The following is a 24,896-nucleotide window of genomic DNA, read 5'->3' as shown; positions in this document are numbered from 1 at the left end:
AAAGTAAGTTATGATCAAATGCCATCCATTCTAAAACAATGTTTTGTTTACTTTTCCCTTTATCCCAAAGATCATATCTTTAATAGTCTTGCAATGTGTGAACTTTGGGTAGCCCTTGGATTAGTTCAATCCCGAAATGGAAGAGAAAAGCTAGAGCATGTTGCAAGAAAATATATTGATGAGTTACATTCAAGATCATTTATTCAGGATGTCAATGACTTAGGCTTCTTTTGCCAGTTCAAAGTACATCATTTGATACAAGATCTTGCATTGTATGTTGCAGGAGACGAGTTTGTGGCGGTAAACTCACAAACTCGACATATACCTCAACAAGCAAGGCATTTATCATTTGTTGTTGAAGATAAGTCATTTGACCATGCTTTGTTCCCAGAGTCTAGAAGTGTGAGAAGCATACAATTTCCCATCAGGGGAATGGGTCTTGAGAGTGAAAGTGTTCTGAACACATGGCTGTCAAAGTATAAATACTTGCGTTATTTAAATTTAAGTAACTCTTCTTTTGAAACTGTGCCCAAATCAATTGCAAAATTAGAACACCTGTGTTTTCTCAATATTTCTCTTAATCAAAAAATCAGAACACTGCCAAATTCCATTTGTGAACTTCTAAATTTGCAAGTTTTGTCGTTTCAAGGATGCACAAAGCTTGAAGAGTTGCCTAAAGGGTTAGGAAAGTTGATTAGCCTCCGAATTCTGTGTGTTAGTACAAAACAATCTACTCTACCATACTATGAATTCGCTAGCTTGAACAATCTTCAAACTTTGATTTTTAAGGATTGTGTCAATCTAAAGTTTTTATTCGAACATCCACTCCCTTCTGTTGAAAAACTGCATTGTATTTCATGTGAGAGCCTGGAAAGCTTACCTCTCAATACTTTTCCTAAACTACAGACATTGTATATTCATGGTTGTCAGATGTTAAACTTGTCATTGGAGAATGAAAACTCAATCCAAAAGCTGAGGATGAAACATTTGTATCTCATTGATTTTCCAAAGCTTCTAACACTGCCTCAATGGATTGTATGTGCCGGGGACACTTTAGAGACCTTTTATATTATCAAGTTTCCCAATCTTCAAATGCTTCCTGAGTATCTCACTACAATGACTCGTCTTAAGAGGATCGGTATTATTAGTTGTTCTCAATTATTGAGTCTTCCAACAAGTGGATGGGATCACCTCACTGTACTTGACGATTTATTCATATGTGAGTGTCCTGAATTGTACCAAAAATGTCAGCCTCATTCTGGTGAGTACTGGCCCATGATTCGTCATATTAAAAACCTTCACATTGAAGAAGGAGAAAAGGAGGAGGAATGAAGTCATCAACCTTGGAAGGTAAACATTATTTTGTGTTATCAAATAAGTGTTGAAAAAAAAAGTTAGAGCTGAAATTGCATCAACTGTCAAAGTGATATAGTTTCATACAAAAAATATATAGTGAAGAATGTGAGTAAAACAAAGTTGAGTGTTTTGAAAGAAATGTTATCTTTGTGCAATGTCAAGATAGATGATGAGATTGGAGTGGAAAAGGGATAAGCAGCTTGAGGAGACACAGAGGAGAGCAGATCAATGGTTGATGGCATTTGAGAACATGAATGTCTAATAGTTGTTTTTATTATAGGCTTGTTGTATCATATGGTTCACAAATGAGATATGTCTTGCATAATACACAAGTTAATTTCTAACATTTGATCAAATAAGATTCTGAGATTTATTGATCTAATGGTAAAAAAATAAACCTGTATTATGGTGTAAGACTGTCTTACTTGTGCATATTAGACAAAGTCTTTATTGTAATGTTTGATGTATCTTAAGATTTCAAAATATTTATTTTGTTTCATGTTTGATGTATTTTAAGATTTCAAAATGTTGATATCTTTTATGTTATATTAACAGTTCTCAAAAACATACCTACGAAAACATTTGTTCTGATTTAACAGACCAAAGTTTTCTCCGTTCCAATCAATTCTTTCCTGCTGAATCAATGGAGGAATGGTTTATCTCCCCCATGTTTTTAGAAAAAGGACTTATTTTCTTCCTAAAATATTGGATACAATTGTAAAATAATATGTTTCACTTAAGAACTAAAAAAGATGATGCTATACTCAATTTGAGTCTCTTTAAGTAAAACATGTGTATGAAAACTCATAATTTTTCATTTGTTGAATCGAAAGTGATTTAAAGTGGCATGACAAACTTCTCATTAGAGAATAGAAATGTTTCCAGCTGTAGAAGAGATTAGTTTAATGCTATACATTTGATATTATACAATATTTCATATTCTCTGATAAATGATTGATAACCAAACCAGCAACGCAGGAAAGCAAAGCTTATCTATATTCTATATGATGTTGCTAACTCGCTCCTAGGGAAACTAGCTTTTCTTTGGAGCACGGGTACTCCATTTTAGGTAAAGTACGGGTACCAAATACGTACCAGGTATTGATATGCGTACGGTATGCATCAAAACGATATCAATTTATTTTATTTTCAAGTCGGTACACCAATCGATATATATTTAGTTTGGTACCACGTACCCAACTTTTTATTGTTTTTTCAGATGCTATAATTTCTATTTTTTTTACCGAGTAAAAATTATGTTATTTATTCTATTTATCCCTAAAAAAAATAGAAAGAAAAACTAATATATTGTATTAAAACTTCTTTCATACCCAAGTTCTTCATCTTCTTTATCGAAAGAAATTGAAGTACATATAGATTTATTCCATTGAAAAAAAATACACTCAATCTAAATAGAGCTGAAAATTTATTGATGAAGATAAATGATAAGTTGATATTCTTGAAGTTGCTAGTCTTTTCTAGAAAATTTGATCTAAAATCCGCTCTTTTTAATGATATTAAAGAGAAAAATATTAATATTCAGCACACACTCTTAACTATGCAGCTAAGACCATAAACATATTTCAATTAAAACCGGTTACAAATGATTTATAACCATAAGGAGATGAAAAGTGAAACTCTTGTTCATCACTTGCATTTTGCGTTTAGACATCATCATCATCACTATCTTGATTTGAAGAACATTTCCACACGTTTTCTGTAATTTAAATATCTTCTTGGGGTTCAGATACTGATAAATACCTACTCCTCTTCCTCTTGCCGCTTGAATGCAAATCTTTCCAAATTACATATCAAAAAAATCAGCAAACAAAAAGAAGGGGGAAATAGGGTTGACAGATTGTGGTGTTGAAGAGTAGCCCAAATCATCTACATTTCTTTAAGAAATGGTAATTGACATTTATCTGTCTAACCAAAGGACACCTATTCTAAAAGAGATCAATGGTTAGGATTTATTTTTACTTTATGTTATTTAAAGATTAATAAATAAAAAATTAGCATAAAGTGGAGATAATCAATTTTGGAGCCGAGAACACGAAACCCATTATGAAACCCACAACAATGTCATCTTCTTCAAGTATAACTAACCGGAAACGACCTTTCATCTTAATTTCTATACCCCATTTCACTCCTCTGCATAATCCCCTTTATTGTTTTAATGCTAGCATTTCACCTTACTATTATGCTATCTCGCCACCACACTTTCGTATCGTATCATATCGTGAGTTGTGTGCAAAATGCAGAAAATCTCTAACCATATACCACTGGATTGTGATGCTATGCCTATGGGTAAGAAACTCAACCAATTTCATTGGAACTCAACTAAAAAATGTATTTTTTTAATTTGCTTAAATAGTTTTATAGTGTTCTTTCTCATTTTATTATATAAACCTTAATTTCATTGTTATGACTTATGAGGAAATCATCATGTCAATTTGTGCTTTCATTGTTAATCTTTCGCTCATTTTAATCAGTGTCAACAATGTTGATTTTCACTTTTTGATGGCACAAGAGATGCACAGTAGGTGATTTTGACCTTCAACAACTCTTTAGTATATTTTTTTCAGAAGTCTCATATTAAGAATACTAGCTATGATGAGATGGAATGGATGATAGTTTAGGTGTAGGATGTTTTTGAGGTAATGTCTACAAAACAAAACAAAACAAAAAGGGCTTCCCCATTTTAATCAATTTAACATACATAACAAAGCAAAATGAAAAAGATAAAATTCAATTCATCCACTTCTTATTATTATTGCTCATTGATTCACTCAATGAAGCTCCAAAGCCCTGTGATGTTCGAATATCAAGTTAGAAATATAAAATGCAAGAGACAATGTGCATCTTATCATTTCATGAGGTAAGGTTCTACTGATTTCTGATAAAATAGCTGATATTTCAAACTTTTCATATTCATAAAAATTGACTGTATTATAAGTTTGACAACCTCGGCATAATTCTAACTCTTAAATTATTGAATACAAAAATTCGTAAAAATGGAACATGTAATTCACATTCCTACACTTGAGACATGTACTAACACTAACTATTATGCAACTCTGCATTACTATGCAGAACGCATCTATGAAAGTTGATTCAATGACTCGTTTTTTGACAGGAATGCTTCACCTGTTTTCAACCAGTTCACGTATTGCTTTTGCTCTCTTGTGTGTAGGTAGTGGAGAAGGAAATTGGTTAAGCTTCCTCCAATGCCCTTGGTTATCAGGTATTCCTTGAATGCTTTTTGCAAGTTAAAATCTGTTGTGAAAAACGATACCAATAACAAAGTATAATAGGGAATTAGGGAACAGAAGAAGAACACAAGAATTGGTTATAACTGCTATTCTTTCACTTTCTCTTAAAACAAGATTACAAGTTTACAAGAATAACAAATAACCTCTCTCACCCTAAATTAGGATTTGCAGCTTAGCAATGATGAGAGACTAGTATGCTATTTATAATAAAACCTAACATACTAACTAATGGGCTTTTTCAGCAAGGCCCATTACACAAGCCAACTTAATAAACAAGCTAACTTAACAAATTAGGGTTTAAACACTAAAACCTAATTTAACATGCTAACAACTCTAGCATCTTCGACATCTGCATGCTAGACCCATCTTCGACTACAGCATGCACACTTCGACACCAGCATGTGAACAATCCTTCGAATTCATGCTTAACTCTGTCGAACTGTCGAACCAAGAAGCTACCCTTCGACAATACTAGAGTTCGATCCAATATCTCACAAATCTCCACCTTGGACCTAACTCTACAACGTCAAGGAACAAACTAGCTTTCTTCATGCAGCTTTATCAACTGCATACAGTGGAAAAACTTGCAACTCGGCAATGTCTTGGTGATCATATCAGCAGCATTGTCTTCAGTCGAAACCTTCAGCACTTGGACTTCTCCACGCTCGATTACTCCTCTGACGAAATGCAGCCTCACATCAATGTGCTTAGTTCGCTCATGATAGGCTGAATTCTTCGACAGGTGTATTGCACTTTGACTATCACATTTAACAGTGATACCTCGACCTTGAAGTTTTAGCTCCTTCGCAAAACCTTCAAGCCACAATGCTTCTTTCACAGCTTCAGTTAGGGCAATATACTCCGCTTCAGTGGTTGATAGAGCAACAACCTTCTGAAGTGTTGCTTTCCAACTAATTGCAGTGCCAAACATAGTGAAAACATATCCAGAAATAGATTTTCTGGAATCCATACAACCTGCATAATCAGAGTCGACATATCCTTCTATTACTGCTTTACTATCTTCACCCAAGGCTCCACCATAAATTAGGACTCTATTCAGACACCCATTTATGTACCTTAAAATCCACTTCAATGCTTGCCAGTGAACCTTTCCAGGATTCGCCATGTACCTGCTTACAAGACTGACTGCGTAAGCTATGTCGGGTCTAGTACAGACCATAGCATACATCAAAGAGCCGACTATATTAGCATATGGGATGCTATTCATATAGGCTCTTTCGACATCAGTACTGGGACACTGATCAATACTCAGCTTGAATTGAGGGTTTGTTGGAGTCACAACTGGCTTTGAATTCGACATACCATACTTTTCAAGAATCTTCCGTAGATATGCCTCTTGAGATAAGCATATCTTCGACTTCTTTCTATCTCTTCGAATGTCAATTCCAAGAATCCTAGAAGCAGCTCCCAGATCCTTCATATCGAACTCCTTATTGAGTTCAGCCTTCACCCTCATCACATCTTCAACATTGTTGCTTGCTATGGGAATATCATCCACATAAAGCAACAAAATAACAAATGAATTACCAGGTCGAAATCTGAAGTAAACGCAGTGGTCGAACTGACTTCTAATGAAACTTATGCGTGCCATGAACTTGTCGAATCTCCTATTCCACTGTCGAGGAGATTGTTTCAGCCCATACAAAGATCTCTTTAACTTGCACACATAATCTTCCTTCCCCTTTTCGACATACCCTTCAGGTTGCCTCATCAGGATCGTTTCATCTAGATCACCATACAAGAACGCAGTCTTCACATCCATCTGTTCCAGTTCAAGATCGAACTGTGCCACCATGGCAAGCAACATTCGAATGGACCTATGCTTCACAACAGGAGAAAACACATCATTGAAGTCGACACCTTCTTTCTGAGTGAAACCCCTTGCAACTAACCTTGCCTTGTATCTTTTCGACGTCACTCCTTCAATTCCTTCCTTAACTTTGAAAATCCATTTACAGCTGACTAACCTTGCCCCAACAGGTTTCTTGATCAGTTCCCAAGTATGATTATCATGAAGAGATTTCATCTCATCATCCATGGCCTTCAGCCATTCAGTCTTATTTCGACTCCTCATAACTTCCTTATAGTCTCTAGGTTCTTCGTCTAGAACCTCACTTGCAGAGATTAAGGCATAAGCTATAAGATCTGCATATTCAAGTCTCTGAGGTGGCTTGATGACTCTTCTCGACCTATCTCTCGACAATAGGTAGTCATCGTCAGTTTCCTCAACTTCGACATCTTTTGCTTCTTCTTCGACTTCATCTGGGATATGCAATTCAGCATCAACATGCTCCACCTCAACAGGAATCTCTACCTGTTCCAGCTCTTCGTCAGATGTTTCTGTACTTCGACCAACATCATCAGTTTTCTTAAAAGCCATTTCAGCTTCATTGAAAACTACATCTCGACTGGTGATACACCTCCTGTGACCTGGCTCTAGGCACCATAGCCTGTAAGCTTTGACTCCTTCAGGGTATCCCATGAACATGCATTTCAGAGCTCTAGGTTCGACCTTGTCTTGCCTAATGTGAGCATAGGCTACGCAGCCAAATACTCTCAGTTTGTCGAGATCTGGTGGATGTCCCGACCAAACTTCTTCAGGTGTCTTCATATCTAACGCTGTCGAAGGACATCTGTTTATCAGATATGTTGCTGTCGAAACAGCCTCAGCCCAGAACACCTTTGTTAACCCCGCACTAGTCAACATGCATCTGACTCTCTCCAAAATAGTTCGATTAAACCTTTCAGCCAAACCATTTTGCTGTGGAGTACCTGCAGTAGTTCTATGCCTTGCAATACCAGAGGCAGCACAAAAACTGTCGAATGCCTCATTGCAAAATTCAAGGCCATTGTCGGTTCTCAACCTCTTGACCTTTCTGCCAGTCTGATTTTCAACCAGAGTCTTCCAACTTTTGAAATTCTCAAAAGTTTCATCCTTAGTCTTCTGAATGAATACCCATAATTTTCTAGAATAATCATCTACTATGGATAGAAAATACCTTGCTCCTGAATGTGATGCACACCTTGCAGGCCCCCAAAGATCAGCATGGATGTAATCAAGGGATCCATGTGTTCTTTGTTTGCCTTTGTTGAACTTCACTCTGCAAGATTTTCCAAGTACACAGGGTTCACAAAACTTCAGCTTTTCGACTTTGTCTCCACCAAGCAGATTTTGTTTCCCTAATTCGACCAGACCCCTTTCACTGACATGGCCCAATCTCATGTGCCAGATTTCTGTCTTCGACAACGGTTTCGTGGATACAACATTTGTCGAACCACTTACAACTTCAGCCTCAAGGGTATACAAGCCTTGTTTCTTCACGCCTCTCAAGACTTCCTTCGACCCCTTCATGACTCTTAGGATACTTTTCTCTCCTTGGAAAACATATCCTTTCTTGTCGAATTCACCAAGAGAAAGCAAATTTCTCTTCAAATCAGGAACATACCTGACTTCAGTCAACAACCTTATTGACTTATCATGGAGCTTGAATCTCACAGATCCAACACCTGCAATCTTGCAAGCCTTGTTGTTTCCCAGCAATACTGATCCACCATCTTGATCACATAATTCCTCAAACAAGTCTTTGTTTGGAGTCATGTGCCAAGTGCAACCTGAATCCATAATCCACTCCTTCTTAGAGTCACTGCTTGAAACCACAAGAACATCAGATGATTCGAAATCATCTTGAACAATGGCAGCGTTGCCATTATCCTTACCTCCATGATATTTCAGGCGTTCAGGGCACACCTTTCTTGTGTGACCCTCCTTCTTACAATGGTAGCATCGAATGCCAGATGCTTCGCCACCGTAAGACTTCGACTGGCTTTTGCCTTTCTTCTTGTCAAACTTACCATCCTTTCGTAAGAGTTTTCCTTTAACGGCCAAACCTTCGCCAACAGTCGAAGGTTTATGCTCCTTTCGTTCATTCAAGTCCTTAGAGTACAAGGCTGATTGAACTTCTTCAAACGTCAGGGACTCCCTTCCATACAAGAGAGTTTCTTTGAAGTGAGCATGTGATCGAGGCAAAGAACACAATAGTAGCAGCGCTTGATCTTCATCATCGATCTTCACATCAATATTTTCAAGATCAAGAATCAGCTTGTTGAACATATCCAACTGCTCAGCCAATACTTTGTCTTCAATCATCTTGAATGAATACAAAGCTTGCTTCAGGTAGAGTCGATTTACCAGCGATTTGGTCATGTACAAACTTTCAAGTTTCACCCATAACCCTGATGCCGTCGTCTCCTTTGATACCTGCCTGAGAACCTTATCACCAAGGCTCAACAAAATTGCGCTGTGTGCCTTCTCAATCATAGTCGTCTTCTCCGCTGCCGTTAATGCAGCATTCATGGCTGCCTCTCCCTTCAACGCTTCCAAACACCCCTGCTGAACCAGTAGGGCTTTCATCTTCAAGCGCCACAGACCGAAATCATTCACTCCGGTGAACTTTTCAATCTCATACTTTGTTGAAGGCATCTTCTCCACGCTCACCGCACCAATTTGTTGTGAAAAACGATACCAATAACAAAGTATAATAGGGAATTAGGGAACAGAAGAAGAACACAAGAATTGGTTATAACTGCTATTCTTTCACTTTCTCTTAAAACAAGATTACAAGTTTACAAGAATAACAAATAACCTCTCTCACCCTAAATTAGGATTTGCAGCTTAGCAATGATGAGAGACTAGTATGCTATTTATAATAAAACCTAACATACTAACTAATGGGCTTTTTCAGCAAGGCCCATTACACAAGCCAACTTAATAAACAAGCTAACTTAACAAATTAGGGTTTAAACACTAAAACCTAATTTAACATGCTAACAACTCTAGCATCTTCGACATCTGCATGCTAGACCCATCTTCGACTACAGCATGCACACTTCGACACCAGCATGTGAACAATCCTTCGAATTCATGCTTAACTCTGTCGAACTGTCGAACCAAGAAGCTACCCTTCGACAATACTAGAGTTCGATCCAATATCTCACAAAATCCAATTCACTGCACGTGATATAGAGAAGACAATGAACAAGGTTATAACAGGAAATTGACTCATAGATTATGAATGGTTCGACTAAAATCCAAAGTGATTAGTATGCCAAGATGAATAGTCAGGCAGAGTGGTTTGGTTATGAACCAAAGTTATATAAAAGAAGTTAGTAGAGAGCCTAGGAGATCAAGCCATAGAGGTAGTTAAAATGATTATATGTAAGTAACACTTGCAGCATAAGTGAACAAGAAAAATCTAACATGTTGATGAGGGAAGAGGTTGTAATAATTGAAGGGCTATGAAGGAAAAATTGTAGGGTTATACAACTGTTATCTATAACACATGCTGAAGTTATAGGTTTTCGTCTTTTAGGTTTTTATGGAGGAAAATGAATAATTAGAATAGTAAAATTACATGAATATTTCTGTGAGTAATATACTGGTTGTTATTTCAAACAACAAAGAACTAACCTTTTTTATACTAATATATAATCCTAATCCTAATTACATAAAGAAACAAATCATGATATTTCAGAAAATATGGAAACCAATATTAAGAGATAGTCTATGCTATTCTAAATTGGGGTATAGCAGTGTAGTAGATCACAGCTGCCCCTGGCTGTTACAGAACACGCAGTAGCGGAGCTGTTTAGTGTAGCAGCCAAAAGCGCGGATGTCACGGCTACTATGCCTAAGAAGGATTTCAAAGGCCACTGTCTTTACTAATGTAAATGAATTATGAACAACACTTGCAGATTGTAATTATTAAGTACTCAATAATGCAGCCTATACAAAGGTAAAATATCAGAAATTCCCCTTTCACCCGTGGAAATTATGTATGGTCAGAAGATTACTTTCTCAGAATCATTCACACCAAAGATGATGGAGTAACCTATCATTTTTCGTATCCAATTATACATCCCAGTTTCACATTAGTCCTACACCAAATAATCGCGAGAAAAAAAAAAGACATCAACCTATCCTTTTGTCAAATGTCTATAATTTACTCATATGATGTCAATAGTTCATTGAACTATGCACGAAGAGCGGCATTCATTTGAACTTGAAACATCTAATATGATATATTCTCAATGTCAGACACTATAACAATAACAAGTTAAAGCACACAAATAAGTCTGTCTCGAGTATTCTACCTGAATAAGGGTCCTCTGTAAATGGACGAGTTAAGAGACGCAGGTGATCTAAGATAATAAGCATTGTTGATTTCAAATTGAGAGGTTTTATCAGTCTCTTGATAAGCTCTACAGTCAAATTGCAAGATAGAGGACAAAGCTGGCTTTTTTATACATACTTTGATGAAAACATCTCTTACAAAAATAAGATCATTTTCATAGTTAGGAGGACCCAATATAGCTGAAAGAGCAACTTCCTCACCCGAATCACATTTTCTTCTCAAAATCACATCTTTGGAATGTGGTAAATCAGAGTCCACTGCAAATTCACCTAAAGAGCCAATTTGAGCATTCTGCATCCATTAAAATAATAATCTTTTTCTTAATTTCAAGTGATGAAAACATTTGAGAATCGAATAATTGATTTGATTGTATAAATGGGTATAGAGTTGGAGAGAACCTGAAAGTGATTAGAAGAAAGTTCAAAGTTGATTTCGGATTTGAAGAGGTTGACAAGTTCGGAATCTTGAATAGCTTTGAAACCCTTTCTCAACTCTCTCAGCCTCGCCATGCTCTTCTCTGAGTCGGAGTCTCTCTGAATAAGCTGGGATTTGCACAAAATGCAAAGAATTGAGAAGTTGGAGATGCTATTTGTTTTTTTTAGAAAATCTCAATACACCCTTAATCTCTTTTAGTCCTATGCTGCAATTCCAAAATTGAACCACCATATTTAATTAGAAATTTTCTCTCTCTTCTCCTTCCTTCCCCTCCATCTACTCCGAACCAAACACACCATAAGTTGGGTTTTCAACCGTCTTTAGGATTTAGAATTTGGAGATGCGTCTTTAGGGATAACTTTTTGAGCATTTTTCATTGCAGCCTGTGATTCTTCGAGTTACATGGCGATTACCATTTATGATTCTTCCAGTTACATGGCGAATTTTGAATATGCATCTTTGAAATATGTCATGTTAGATCAAATCAGAAACAACTAGAAACAATTGCATAATGTTGGAAAAACAACTTAAATTAACATTCAAATACATAAACATTACATAGATAATCGTTAATGTTAACATAAATTTAACCTTATTTTCATTACAAATGGGTGGTTCAGGACGTTGCATCATTCTTATGATATCTATGGTTGATTTTGTAATCTTCGTATACACTTTAATCGAACCCTTTGTTGAATAACGGCAAAATGTACTTCACTTAACTTTTAAATCTTCATTCGTCTTCAGTTCAAGCATGGTGAATTGTATCTTCACTTCATTGTCAATTGAGGGTGAAAGATGCTCGAATTTGACAACTCTCTGATTTTTTAAATAACGCCAGAGAGTATTCAATTTAAATTTCAGATTGACGAGAAATATGTCCTCGGAGACCCTAAATTGAAGTGGAGGATTTGCGTCATTGAAATATACAAATATAAGATGAGGATATATATTTATTATGGTTTTTATAAAGAAAATGGATTGAGAGACCCTATTTATACAAGTCGTAGAACTATTTAGAACTTAGAAACCATATCCTTTCATCAAGACACATTTTAGATATGCATATTCGAGCACACCTTATTTTTAACTAAACTAGTGGGATACCCGTGCATTCGCACGGGTACTGATGTGATACACACGTTTTATTTTCAAAATATATTAAAATGTTAATGAGAAAAACAAAATTATTTTAGTAAAAAAACATATTTAAAAGAAACATAATGATTTTACCAAAATTGTTTTACAACAATAATATATATTTTAATTTTTTATATATTGTTTTAAATAATTTTATATCTTAATAAAAAGAAATCTAAATCATGATATTCTTATTTATTAGTATGTAATTAAGTTACACCGTAACTAATTGTCATTTTTTTAAGTCAAGAATCTCATAATTTAAGAAAGAGAAAACAAAGGAAACGAAAGAACCCAACGTGACACTCTCAATGGTTAACAAATCTAAAGGTTGTCATTCCTAATTTATTTCCCAAACAATAAGGTTAGAAAAAAAGAATTGTGGTCCACCAACTCAGAAAAATCATAGAAAAATCTCCTTTGAAGTTCATGATAAATCCATAGAAGAAGCCAACTGTGTGGACCACAATTCCTTTTTACATCAATTTTATATATATATATATATATATATATATATATATATATATATATATATATATATATATATATATATATATATATATATATATATATTTCAATTTTCAATATATTATCTTAAAAAATATTGTATCTTAAATTAAAAATAATTTTAAAATAAAAATATTAGTAATTCGTGGGTTCGCACGAATTACGTTCTGGATACCCATGTGTTCGTATAGGTGCTGGTGTGAAGAAATAAGATACTTGTGCGGCTACACAAATTTGATTTTAAAATGTAATAAGAATGAAAAAACATAGAGACATAATTATTTAATCAAGAAATTTTATTCGATTTAAAAGAAAAACATATTTTTCTTTATATTTAGAGCATAAATATAATTTTTTTATATTTACAAATATTTGGTTCAACAATATATTTTTTCGTGTGTAAATATTAATTTTGTTATGCACATTTATTTCTAGAATGTAATAGAATGATAAAAATTAATTTAATACAATTTAATTGTTAAAATTAACTAATAACAAATTAATTTAATACATCATATTAATTAAAGTAATGAAAATTATTATGTCATTAAATTGTTTTTAACATCCATAACCATATATAATATTGGTTCGCTGAATATAATTTGTAACCATTATTGATTTATTTAAAGAGTGGACAATCAAAATTTGTAAGTGGAATGATTATCATGAAACGAACTTCATATTTATTCATGTTAAATATGTTATAAATATAGTCAGCACGATAGCATATGTTATAAATATATTTGTATGTGTACAACTGTATAAAATAGAACCTCATGTCAAACCTCGAGCTATAAAAAATCAACATACAAATTATATTATTAAGGATCACAATACAAACTGCTATTATCATCAGAAAACCACACCAAACTATTATTCATAGTATAGTTATCATGCTCTCATCTGATTATATTCTCCTTGTATACTTCATATTTTTTCCCACATATTATTATTAAACTCAATTCGAAACTCCTTGTAATATTTCTCTAATTCTCAAATTGATGTTCTGTTTAAACATCATAGATCAAAAACTCATAACATCTTGAAAAGGAAAGACCTTGAAGTTTTATGACTTTCAAGCCAGTGTTGCATATGGACTCCAATAGCATCCAAGTACAAATTATTCCTCCCATGGAAATCCACCACCTTGCCCTCTGTAGTGGTTGACGTGAAGAATCTCCCAACCTCTTTGTCATAACCATACTGACCGGAACTTATGTGGAATGTCACTGACTTTATAATCGTATGATTCTCATCCATTCCGACAGCATATTAGTGGCAAGAATTGTGCTTATTTCACATGAAGAGTTCCGACATAAGGCGAGTTCCTAATCCATGTCATTCTCAAAACCTCGTAAGTACACTTCATAACCTGCAGAGTAACAGTATAATCGGAGTTAACCAGAATTATTATGTCGCATCAAAATATTAAAAGAATAAAATTGAATACATATCCATCCATGTCAAAACCGCATAAAGAGAAATGAAAGACAGTGCTGAAACCACCCCCTTGAAGTTAAAACAGTAGTATTTTGAATATGGATCTAATTCAACCTCGCAAATTCAACGAAAGATTTTATTCAGGACTTACAAAAATAAAGTTTAATCAAAATCAAAAGGCTAACTTTAAAAAGTGCTCTCCAAACTTCAGATTAGTAAATATGGAAAGCTTTAAAAGCTTTACCATATGTGAAGATGCTCACCAAAATAAAGGTATCATCGTCATCTGCATGCACCCATTGAAAAAATAATGGAAAAATGCGCCTGTAGTGAGCTAAAAGCACAAGACCAAATCCATTAAATAGTGAATCAACAGATTTAAGCCATGTAAAAAATATTAAAACTTATGGCATAACAGCCTGGATCAATCAAATATAGAAAATTAAATGGTGTCTGTTATGGGAGTAAAGCACAACCCACATTCTCCCATTTGTTTGCCTAACATACATTACAACACAAAGTTGTATTAGACTGCAGAACATATATAAACAAAGCATCGACGTCAAAAATAAACAAATCATTAACACGAGACACCAACGGAATATGCGTCATACTGTCATTAAAAAAATACAACGATAGTAGATCGCAAAAAATAACATTTTATACAATTTCCACTACGACATAACACCGTTATAACCGCAAAAATAATAGTTGTTTAGTGAAGGTGTTGACTTATAAATGTATATGCAAATAAATTGAGATTGAATTATAGAGATTTTATTTCAAGTGGTTTCTAAGATATCCCCAGTAATTGTGTTTGGCTGCAAACAACATGAAAACTCAATAAGTGAAAACTCTATATAATTTGTGAAGCTGCGCAATGCAAATATCACTAAAATTTTCAACATACTGCTTCATTAGCTTCGCCAGGGAATGTAATCTTCTGAATGTTCTGCATTACCTTCTCCACATAAACTTCAAGTACTTCGGAAACAGCAGTAAGATCTTCAGAAACATGTAAGTCATCCAGCAAGATTCCTGTAATTTTTGTACTCTGAACCTCAAATGCTGTCTGAAGGAATGTAAACCTATATCAACAGCATGTGCAAGTCAGATCCAGATTGAGAAATGTTTATCCTCTACTTTTAATCATTTATAATCAAACACTTACTCATATTAATCAAATACATTTTTTCGAATCAGTAGATGCATTTTGTGCATCTAATATCTCATGAATCTTCAATGTTTCTTCATGGCATATTAATCAATCATAACAATCAGCAAAATATGTAACTTAAATTAACCATATTCACTATATTAAGTAAAAAAATGTATTATGAGATAAGATAACTTACATCATTGTCATTTCAGTCGATAAAACACAACAATCATTTCCTCAATAATCATCACCTTCACCATTGAAGGCCAAATGCCTAAAAGTAAATGTTGAATTCCCATTGACTGTCAAGACTGAATCAAAAGTTTGTTTATACATTGTAGGAACTCTACAATGTATATCAGATCCCTGAAATGCATCAAGATTGTTAGTTAAAAGCTATTGAAAACTCCTTAAAGATAAAAAATATTCATTTGGCTGCAAAAGGAAAAGTTGTTTGGTTAATGAGGTTGCTAGCTTAACGAACAAAAGGAGATAACTTTAAGTTCCCTGCAAACTGAATACAACCTTTGCTATGTTTTTTGACTTGGTTTTAGTTGGATTTCTTCCTCTAAATCCATAAAGATATGAAAAATAAAACTCAAAAACAAAAGTTTAATCACACGAAAAACACAAAACCTAAAACCAGCACAAGCCTAAACGAAAGTTTATTGACAACAAAAACATAAAACCTAAAACCATTACATCAGAAAAGTTTAAGTTTCTTACTTCTTTATCACACAATAACATCTCAAAATGCTCCTTATTCTTGGACACAACAGTCCATTTGTGATAGACTCTCACTGCTACTTTCCATAGCTCCTTTATGTCATTGATGTCTTTCACCAACTCAAACGGTCTTGCCATATTCGCAGCTGAAGGTTGCAGAAGGCAGAAAGTTGTAGAGGTGAAGAAGAGATGAAGCCTTAAGGAGAGGTTTTGGTGTTTGAAGAGAGAAAGTGCTTATTGAAGGAGAGAGTTGAAATGCTGCAGAAAGGGAAGTGATAAAATAGATGTAAGGGAAGTGACACGATGGACAAAAGGGTTCCATGTTACAAATACCCGGTGGACAAAAGGAAGTGACGGTGGACAAAGCGGTTTAGCCCTGTTTTCAAAAAATTTCCCTTTGAATTTGCAACCAGGAAGGACAAATTTTTGAAATTGGCTGCAGAAAAATAGGGCTTCTGTACAACCTTTTTCAATTGCTAGGAAATATGAAACTTTTTGGTTCATCTTTTTTGTACTTCCATATCAACTATTTTGTCTCACATGAACTATTGACATGAAATTTTGTCCTTTGAGAAGAAATATTTTGTCTCAATTGAACTATTTAAATCAAATAAGTTAGATGTGTAACTAATAGTACAATTTGGTTAGAAAAAGTATTTTTTGGACACATTTTACCCCCAAATCAATGAGGTGGAGGATAAAGAAAAAAGGTTAAATTTGGGTTTTCCAGAGCCATTTATTTTCTTATATTATAGATAGATAAGGGAGTTTGCATAGATGTACATCGTTAAAATCATTTTGTTTTTTTTAAATTAAAATGGGGTGTGTCTCGAGGTACAAATTGTATCGAGGATACATATAATGTTAAAGTAGAATAGACATTACATATGTCATAAATTTTGTATCGATATTAAATCATTGATAATATTACATATAAAAAACGAGTTACATTGTTAGATTAAACTAAAATATATCAAAACATGTGTCATTACCTATAGCTATTGGTGGTTCCTTTTTTGACCTTTACTTATTTTATTATCTTTCAATGTTACTCGACTTGGTGAATCATTTCATTCTTTCTAGGAAGTGATCCGTCCCAGTTTCAACATCTTGGGTGAAATATGTCGTGTACTCTGGTTTCAAATAAACTTGAAAAAATGTTGTGTTTTTGAAAGCCATCCAATACACATGATACATTCTGATAGAAAAAAAATAAACCAAAACTTGGCATTTGATACTTCTTACTGGTACATATTGGATGTCAAACTCTAAAATTTCTATGGCCCAAGACACCATTCATCATGAGACGTCGGGCTTCTTGAAGACTTGTTTGGCAGTGTAGTTGGTTTTTACAAACACTTTATCGTCTTGAAAATATGGTTGGAGCTTCCTCGCTCTAATTGTGACCCCCAAAGCTAGATTTTCGATCTTCTGATAACGTGTCTTGATGCTTTTGAACACTTTGCCTACAAAATACACTAGATGATATGCCTAGCCCTTCTCTTGGACAAGTATTAAACTCATCGCATGATTTGTGACTAAAAGGTAGAGGAGAAGTGACGACCTTTCTCTTAGGCGAGTGAGGATAGGCAGAGATGTGAGTTAGGATTTTATTCTTGAGAATGCTTCCTCACATTCCGATGTCCATTTGAACTTCTCCTTCTTCTTCAGGGCGACGGAGAAAAGAAAGGCCTTATTGCGCGCATAACAGAGGAAACAGGTTAGAGAGGTGAGGAGACATGTTAGTTGTTAGGACTCTTTAACATTGGTGGAGATTCTCGTTTCAATGACTGCTTGATACTTATCTTGGTTTGTTTCAATGCTACTCTTCGTTAATAAGAAGACAAGGAACTTTCCCGCCAGCACCCCAAAGGAGCACTTGGCAGGATTTACACACACATTATACTTTCTGACCAAATGCAAGATGTCCTCCTAGTCTTATGCATGACTATACCTTTATGAGGTCTTCATTATCATATATTCGACATAGACTTCTAAATTCCATCCTATTTTTTGGGACAATGTAACTGTAGCAACCTGCCTAAAAAATTTAACTTTAGAGTCGCCACCTATTCTGAAGGGCGAATAGGAAACCCTACGCAGATACGAGATTCAGGGTAAGTTATTATAATCAGGTTGAGGGAAGGTGTTAGGCACCCTCAACCCTTTCCTAAAGGCTAATATTTCAAAGATCAGGGTTTCATGGCAGGGTTCATAAAGAAGGGTGGCAAACAGAATTGTATTGATATGATTAGAAATTTAAAGAGGGGGACTCGCCTTGTTGCCAAGTGCCTACGTACCTCCTCATGGAGGATCAGAGTCTACGTAGTTCGGGACGGGTTGTACGCCATTAGAATTGAATTTGATTAGAAATGTTTTTAGAGGCTTTTTGAATGGCCTTTCGTAGTTCGATGATTTTGTAGTTTTGAATGGATTTAAGAAATATTTTAAGATCCGGGCGTACAACCCTGATTTGGCACAATTAACCGCAATGATCAATAGGTTTGATCACCATAGTTAAGAGATTAGGGGTTTTGCACCATTACCAATTCAAATCGATTGATTCGATTATCACTAATAATGAATTAATGTATTTTATTATTTTTGTGAATTTTATTTTGTATTGTTACCCCTCATAACCGATTAATACGATTACAAATAATAACAAATTAGATTTAGAACAAGGGAGGATTAATCATCACAATCAATAAGATAATTGCAACCATTTAATCGAATATAATTTGATTTGTATTTTATTTAAATAGTATTTTAATTAAAATCATTGTTGACCATAGCGATTAATCGATTTAATCGGCACGAACAATAAATTGAAATTTTTTTTATATAATCATTATGTATTTATTTTATTAAAAATAATTATCATATAATTAATATATATTAAAAATAAGTATTTTAATTAAAATAAAACAAATAATTAAAATTTATTTAGTTTTATTAAGATTTTCATCCTGTGTGGACACCATTAGGGTGCATGGTATGGGGATCAAACTGAGACGTTAGATCTAGGGCCGGTGGGAATTGATGGTGAGATCTAGAGGGCATACGATGGCATCCATGATGACACACGCACATGATTACAAAGAAATATTCAGAAAAATAATAAGGAAGGGGCCCGGAATCGAACCCCAGACCCCTAGGTTACACACAGCAAGCGCTACCACTTCAACTAACGTGGTTAGTTGTTTATTATACGCGCCTGTTACATGATATCAGATCCAAGCACACGCACATGGAAATTGGCGCGTATTTTCAAACGATCCAATAACAACAGAACACGTCATCGTCTTCCCCAAGAAGACACAAAAACCTGCGTATATCAGCTGCGATTTAGCTACGACTTTTTTCGTAGCAATGGGGGCCTGGAAAATAGCGATTAAGACATACCAACACATAAATATGGCGCACCTGTCCTATCCTCTTCGTCTCAAGCATACAAATCAGTTCATACTATCAATTTGACTCAATTTCACGTCTATTAGAAAGCCCCAATTACAAACCCTATGAACTCTACTCGGTCAACAATGGCAACTCAGTATATCATGCCCAGAAATCCAATTAATCAAACAAAAACATTCACAAACATCACACCAATCATAAAACACAAACAAATTAACACATGAATGCGTAAATCATGCCAATCGAACCAGAGTTAGGAGCGACTTACTTTGGCTTATGGGAGGCTATTCTGGGGGTGCTGAAGCAGAGAAGTGATCCCGACACGTTCTAAATCCCTTGTCGAAGCTTTTGGAACCTTCAAATCGCGTTGAAACCTCTTAAAACTCAAAAACCGAATTCCACTTTTGCAAGCTTTTTGTGTTCTTGAGCTGGTGCCTCTTTTCTGATTTTTGCGTCCCCCAATCCTATGCTTTAGGTTATGTACTTATAGTAGAGTAGAATTAGGTTAAAGTTTGGTCCAAAACTCCACTAGAATCCAATCTTGCTTCTTTGAGAAATTGCTTTTATTTCTTGAATAAGAAGTTTCTTTTTGCCAAGATTATGTATCAATCTTTTCTCATTTGATTTGTCACGAAATTATATCATATTTTGCCATTAATATTGATTGAAATTGGCCTATATGAATATTTTATCATAATATTTGATTTTTCATACTTAATTAAATCATAAAATGAAATAAAAAAATATATTAAATCAATTAATATGCTAAATTTCGTGCCCTTTTGTTTTGGACAAGCTAATGGCTTGTGGATCAAGTTTTTACCATAAAAACATAGGCCCGTTTGCAAGATTTCTCAATTTGAACCCTCCTTTTTCATATTTGGCCCCCCAAAATCACCTTAACTTTGATCAAGCATATCTCACTCAATTTTTAAGCTATGAGGGAGATCTAATACTTTTTAGAAACCTCAAGAGGTCCTCTATAAGCCACTTTGGAACATATTTTCCATTTGGAGCTTTTATCTTGATCATATCTTCTTTGCAAGAAAACTGCTTTTGAAGGATGCTTAAAAATGACCTATAATCTTTTGCCTTGCATCTTTTAAATGAAGCATTTCTAGCCCTGGCTCGTGAGAGACAAAGTTGTAGAGAATCCAATTTCCTTCAAGATAGGCTTTGAGTGGGGAATTTTTGATGTTCCATGTGAAAGTTATGCCCAGTCAAAGTTGGGTTGACTTTCTCCTAAGAAACCCTAATTTGAACCTTTTTGCATTTGTTCATCTCTGAGTTTATATTAATGGAATCATGATCAATCTTTGATCAAATGATGGTTATGCATCCCTACACTTGATGTTTGCCCAATGATCATGGTTTGGATCATGCTTTGATTGTAGTTGACCTTCAGGTTTGGATCAGTTGACTGTGGGTTATCTGGATCATTTGAGTGAGCAGGGTTCTGGAGTTTGCTTTTAAACCTTGTTATGAGAGAAGTGTGGGAGGTAAATTTTGGATCGGATGACGTGAGGATGCGTAGATCTCGCGTTATTCGGATCGAAGAGTTATTAAATAATGGAAGACCCCTAAATTTATCCCGAGCTTGAGTGTGAGAAAGAACCGTCCTGCTAACGCCTGAGTCTTACATAGCGAGGACTTGCAGTTAGTTGTATGATCAGCTTGCTATCATTTATAGCAATCTTTCGTAGTTTGTGTACCCCACTTACTATAGTTTTAGTAAGTTTCCGTAGTTCATGAACCCCAAAGGATTACTTGCCGTAGTTCTAGCAAGTTTACCTGTACCAAAATGATTCTTCGCGAGGGTTGTCGCGAACTTACCTGCACCAATAGGGTCCTTCGCGAGGGTTATCGCAAATTTACCTGCACCATTAGGATCTTTTATCCTTGTTCGAATAAATTCACCTGCACCGAGGGATCATTTGCTATGCTCATAGCAAATTCACCTGCACCAATAGGGTCCTTTGCGAGGGTTATCGCAAATTTACTTGCACCATTAGGATCTTTTATCCTTGTTCAGATAAATTCACCTGCACCATTAGGGTCCTTTGCGAGGGTTATCGCAAATTTACCTGCACCATTAGGGTCTTTTATCCTTGTTCGGATGAATTCGCCTGCACCATTAGGGTCCTTTGCGAGGGTTATCGCAAATTTACCTGTACCATTAGGTTACTTACCCTGGTTCGGGCAAGTTTACCTGTGTAGAAGTTTGTTTTGTAAAATGCGTATGCATCATGCTTATGCATCGTGCGCATGCCCCTGTTGTTTGCATAATGTATATGTATGAATGTTTACACACATAAATGTTGCATGTATGCTGTGGACCGTCCTTTCGGGCCATACCCCTCCGTGGGTGGGATACGTGAACTGACTCTTTTTTGTCGATCGGACGCTTTCGCGTCACTTTTGAAAAAGTTTACAGAGTCGCCACCGACCTTTTATTTTATCCAATGAAGGAAAGGTTTATAAAAGAAACAGAAAAAAGACCTTTGAGAGATTCTGGGTAAGGGGGTAGGTTATACAAAGGGAAGGTGTTAGCACCCTTTGTATCCATGGTTATCCATGGGCTCTTTAGTTTGCTTAGCTCATTTGACTTACTTTTCAATTGCTTCAGAATGCTTTACCTGTGTTTTTGAAATACCTTTGCAAATAGAATTTGTAATGATCCTTGTGCGGATATATACAAATGCTTGTTTATCTTTCGAAAGATGTTTTGAAAAGAACGTTAATTTTGTAATGATCCGTGTTTGGATGTATACAAAATATTGTCTTTTGGAAAATTTGTTTTGAAAAACAACAGTGTATGAGAATTTTGTTTGTTTTGATTTTGAGCAAGCAAACTAGGAGGTCTACCCTGAGTTGTAAGGTCTTTATCCTTGTTCCCTTTAAAAATCTATCCATTCGTCGGATATAAACAAAAGGTTCGATTTTGTACTCGAAACAGTAGAAATGTAACTTTGATTTTGAAAAGAGTGAAAAGGGGTTACCCTAGGAGGTGCAAATGTGATTGTGATTGAATTCAGATATTTATCTTTGAAGTTAGTGATCTGACGGTTCAGTTTTATCTTTGACATACACGCAGTTTATATGGGTGCTGGAAATTAAAATGCGGAAATGTAAAGTGCAGAAAGTAAATCTACGCTATTACATCGATTGTGCGGGAAATGTAAACTAGCCTATTTACATGAATTTGACATCCTATACATTTATCTAGGAATTTTAAATTGCAAGAAATAAAAGGCATATTTTTGTATTTTTTGTGATTTATTTTAAATATAATTAATGCATTATTAATTAATTTAAAATAAAGAAAAGATGGAAATATGATTAAACCTAGCAAATAAGTTTAAAAATATGTACAAAATGTTTGTTAATTGATTTTAGAACAAAACTAATTTTTTTGGAATTTTTGAAATTTGTTTTTGGATATTTTAAGTTAATCAAAACATAATTATGCAAATAATTACACAAATAATTAAAACTTAAAGAGAAAATTATCCTAAATATGTACAAAATTAGTTTATGATATATAAACAATATTTAACACAAAGAACAATTTTTTTTATGATTTTTTGACTAATTAAAATAATTAATAAGCAAATATACAAATACATACTAATTAATTATGAAAAATATTGAAATTTTGAAGAAAAATAAAATATTTTTGTTTCATAAAATAATATATTATTTTAGAAGTTTAAAATATTTTTTGTGGAATTTTTGGAAGTTTTTAACTATTTTTAATTAATTTATCAAAGAAACTAAAATAAAAATAGAAAATAAAATTATAGAAATAAAGGATACTAATCCTGTGTGGTTATTGACTGAGGGAGCATAATGAGCATGCGTGTGTGAGGCGTTGGATTGAAGATTGAAGTGATCCAAGGGTTCAGATTGTGAGGGCGCATGATGTGATGGTGGGGAACACACACTGAATCCAAGGAGATTCAAACTTTCTGCATGGGGCCCACGCTGGATTGACCAGCGAATGAGAATTGAGGGAAGGGCCACGCATGCAGTCAAAGGAGTCAACACTGGAGCTGGCGAACCACGCTTGGACGCGTGGTCGTCTTCAACCTCCGGAAGTAGGATTTTCTGCTTCAAATAGCGGGGGTTTTTAACCTCCTCTATTTGAACGATAAAATATGCAATTTTAGCAACCTTTGAACCTGCAAAAAGCAAACGTTAGCAATAGAAACAAGTGACCCAGATCCACTAATTAGAGTGTCCTGAATCCAAATATGTCATTAGTTTCGTGGTTTGATGCTCATAGCTATAGGTTCGAAGATGTTAAAGTATGAACACTCATAAGCTTATGTTAATGGCATATGGCTATCCTCACGTGGGAGTTGGCATGTTAAGGCCCAGATCATTTGCATAGGACCTTATGAGCATGATAGGATGGTTGGTTAGCATTGAAATCAGTTGTACATATGAAAACGAAAGTTAAGGCATATATACATGAAGAACATTTATATGCACTATACGACTCTCATAGGCCTATATTTATAGTTCAATCTTACTCTATAATGTTTGAGAAGATGATTAGAAAGCTTGGTTTGTATTAATATTGATTGGAGAATTGAATTTGAAATTTACAAAGTTTTGAGATTTTTTTGAGAATTTTGAGAGTTTTATGGCTATGCTCTTGCTATCTCTTCGTGTCTTCCTTTGTTGCTGAAGTATGCTACTCCTTTTATAGCCCAAAGGCTGCTTGGAAGTGAAGCAAGAAGCTATAGTTGCCTTTGTTGAAAGTTTGGTTCTTTAATATTAAAAAACTTTGAATTTTTGACCAAGCCTTGACTCCATTCAATGCTCTTGCCTTGGGCATCAATCTTCTGCAGAAAATTGAAGATTTTGGAGGTGAGTCATACTTGGAGACCAAGTCACCAATTATCCATGCAATTTTCCTTTGATTTTAATCTTAAAATAAGATAAAATCATGTCAAAAATGGATAATATAGATGTGGGCTTTGTCTTGGTCGTGGGAGGCCCATAGTAACATGGAAAAGATGTTTGGACCACAAAAACTTGGCATCTTTTGGAAAAAAAACATTTTTGAGCAATGTTGATTTCATGCATTTTCCCAAAATTTAGCCAACTTCAACAAGGTGTAAATCCTTCAATTTTTGTCATATGAAGGAGATCTTGCACTTTTTGGAAACCTCAAAGAGTCCTCTAACCAATGTCTTTGGTCTCATGTCAAAATGATTTTTGGTT

At 34.8% G+C, this 24,896-nt stretch overlaps 3 protein-coding genes across 3 annotated transcripts in view; 1 reads left to right on the top strand and 2 right to left on the bottom strand.

Moving 5' to 3' along the window:
- The window catches only part of LOC131614896 (putative disease resistance RPP13-like protein 3), a 12,489-nt gene extending 9,905 nt beyond the window's left edge, over positions 1 to 2,584 (top strand). Inside the window, exon 3 of the mRNA XM_058886432.1 lies at positions 5 to 2,584. Within this exon, the coding sequence (XP_058742415.1) occupies positions 5 to 1,332 (1,328 nt within the window). The 3' untranslated portion in view covers positions 1,333 to 2,584. The remainder of the gene's footprint in view (positions 1 to 4) is intronic.
- Positions 2,585 to 9,478: 6,894 nt separating this feature from the next.
- Positions 9,479 to 11,490, bottom strand: LOC131610330 (uncharacterized). Its single transcript, XM_058882247.1, has 3 exons — positions 11,239 to 11,490; positions 10,800 to 11,131; positions 9,479 to 9,657 (listed from the first exon to the last, which is right to left on the bottom strand). The coding sequence occupies exons 1-3, from the start codon at positions 11,347 to 11,349 to the stop codon at positions 9,621 to 9,623; spliced, it is 480 nt and encodes a 159-aa protein (XP_058738230.1). The 5' UTR covers positions 11,350 to 11,490; the 3' UTR covers positions 9,479 to 9,620.
- A 3,654-nt stretch (positions 11,491 to 15,144) lies between these two features.
- LOC131614895 (uncharacterized) lies at positions 15,145 to 16,385 on the bottom strand. The gene is made up of 5 exons (XM_058886431.1): positions 16,248 to 16,385; positions 15,773 to 15,887; positions 15,667 to 15,674; positions 15,273 to 15,434; positions 15,145 to 15,183 (listed from the first exon to the last, which is right to left on the bottom strand). The coding sequence occupies exons 1-5, from the start codon at positions 16,383 to 16,385 to the stop codon at positions 15,145 to 15,147; spliced, it is 462 nt and encodes a 153-aa protein (XP_058742414.1).
- Positions 16,386 to 24,896: the final 8,511 nt, after the last annotated feature.

Source organism: Vicia villosa, linkage group LG6, assembly GCF_029867415.1.
Source record: "Vicia villosa cultivar HV-30 ecotype Madison, WI linkage group LG6, Vvil1.0, whole genome shotgun sequence".
Lineage (NCBI taxonomy): Eukaryota > Viridiplantae > Streptophyta > Magnoliopsida > Fabales > Fabaceae > Vicia > Vicia villosa.
Note: the sequence above shows the minus strand (reverse complement) of the source record. Positions and strands in the feature narration are given on the sequence as shown.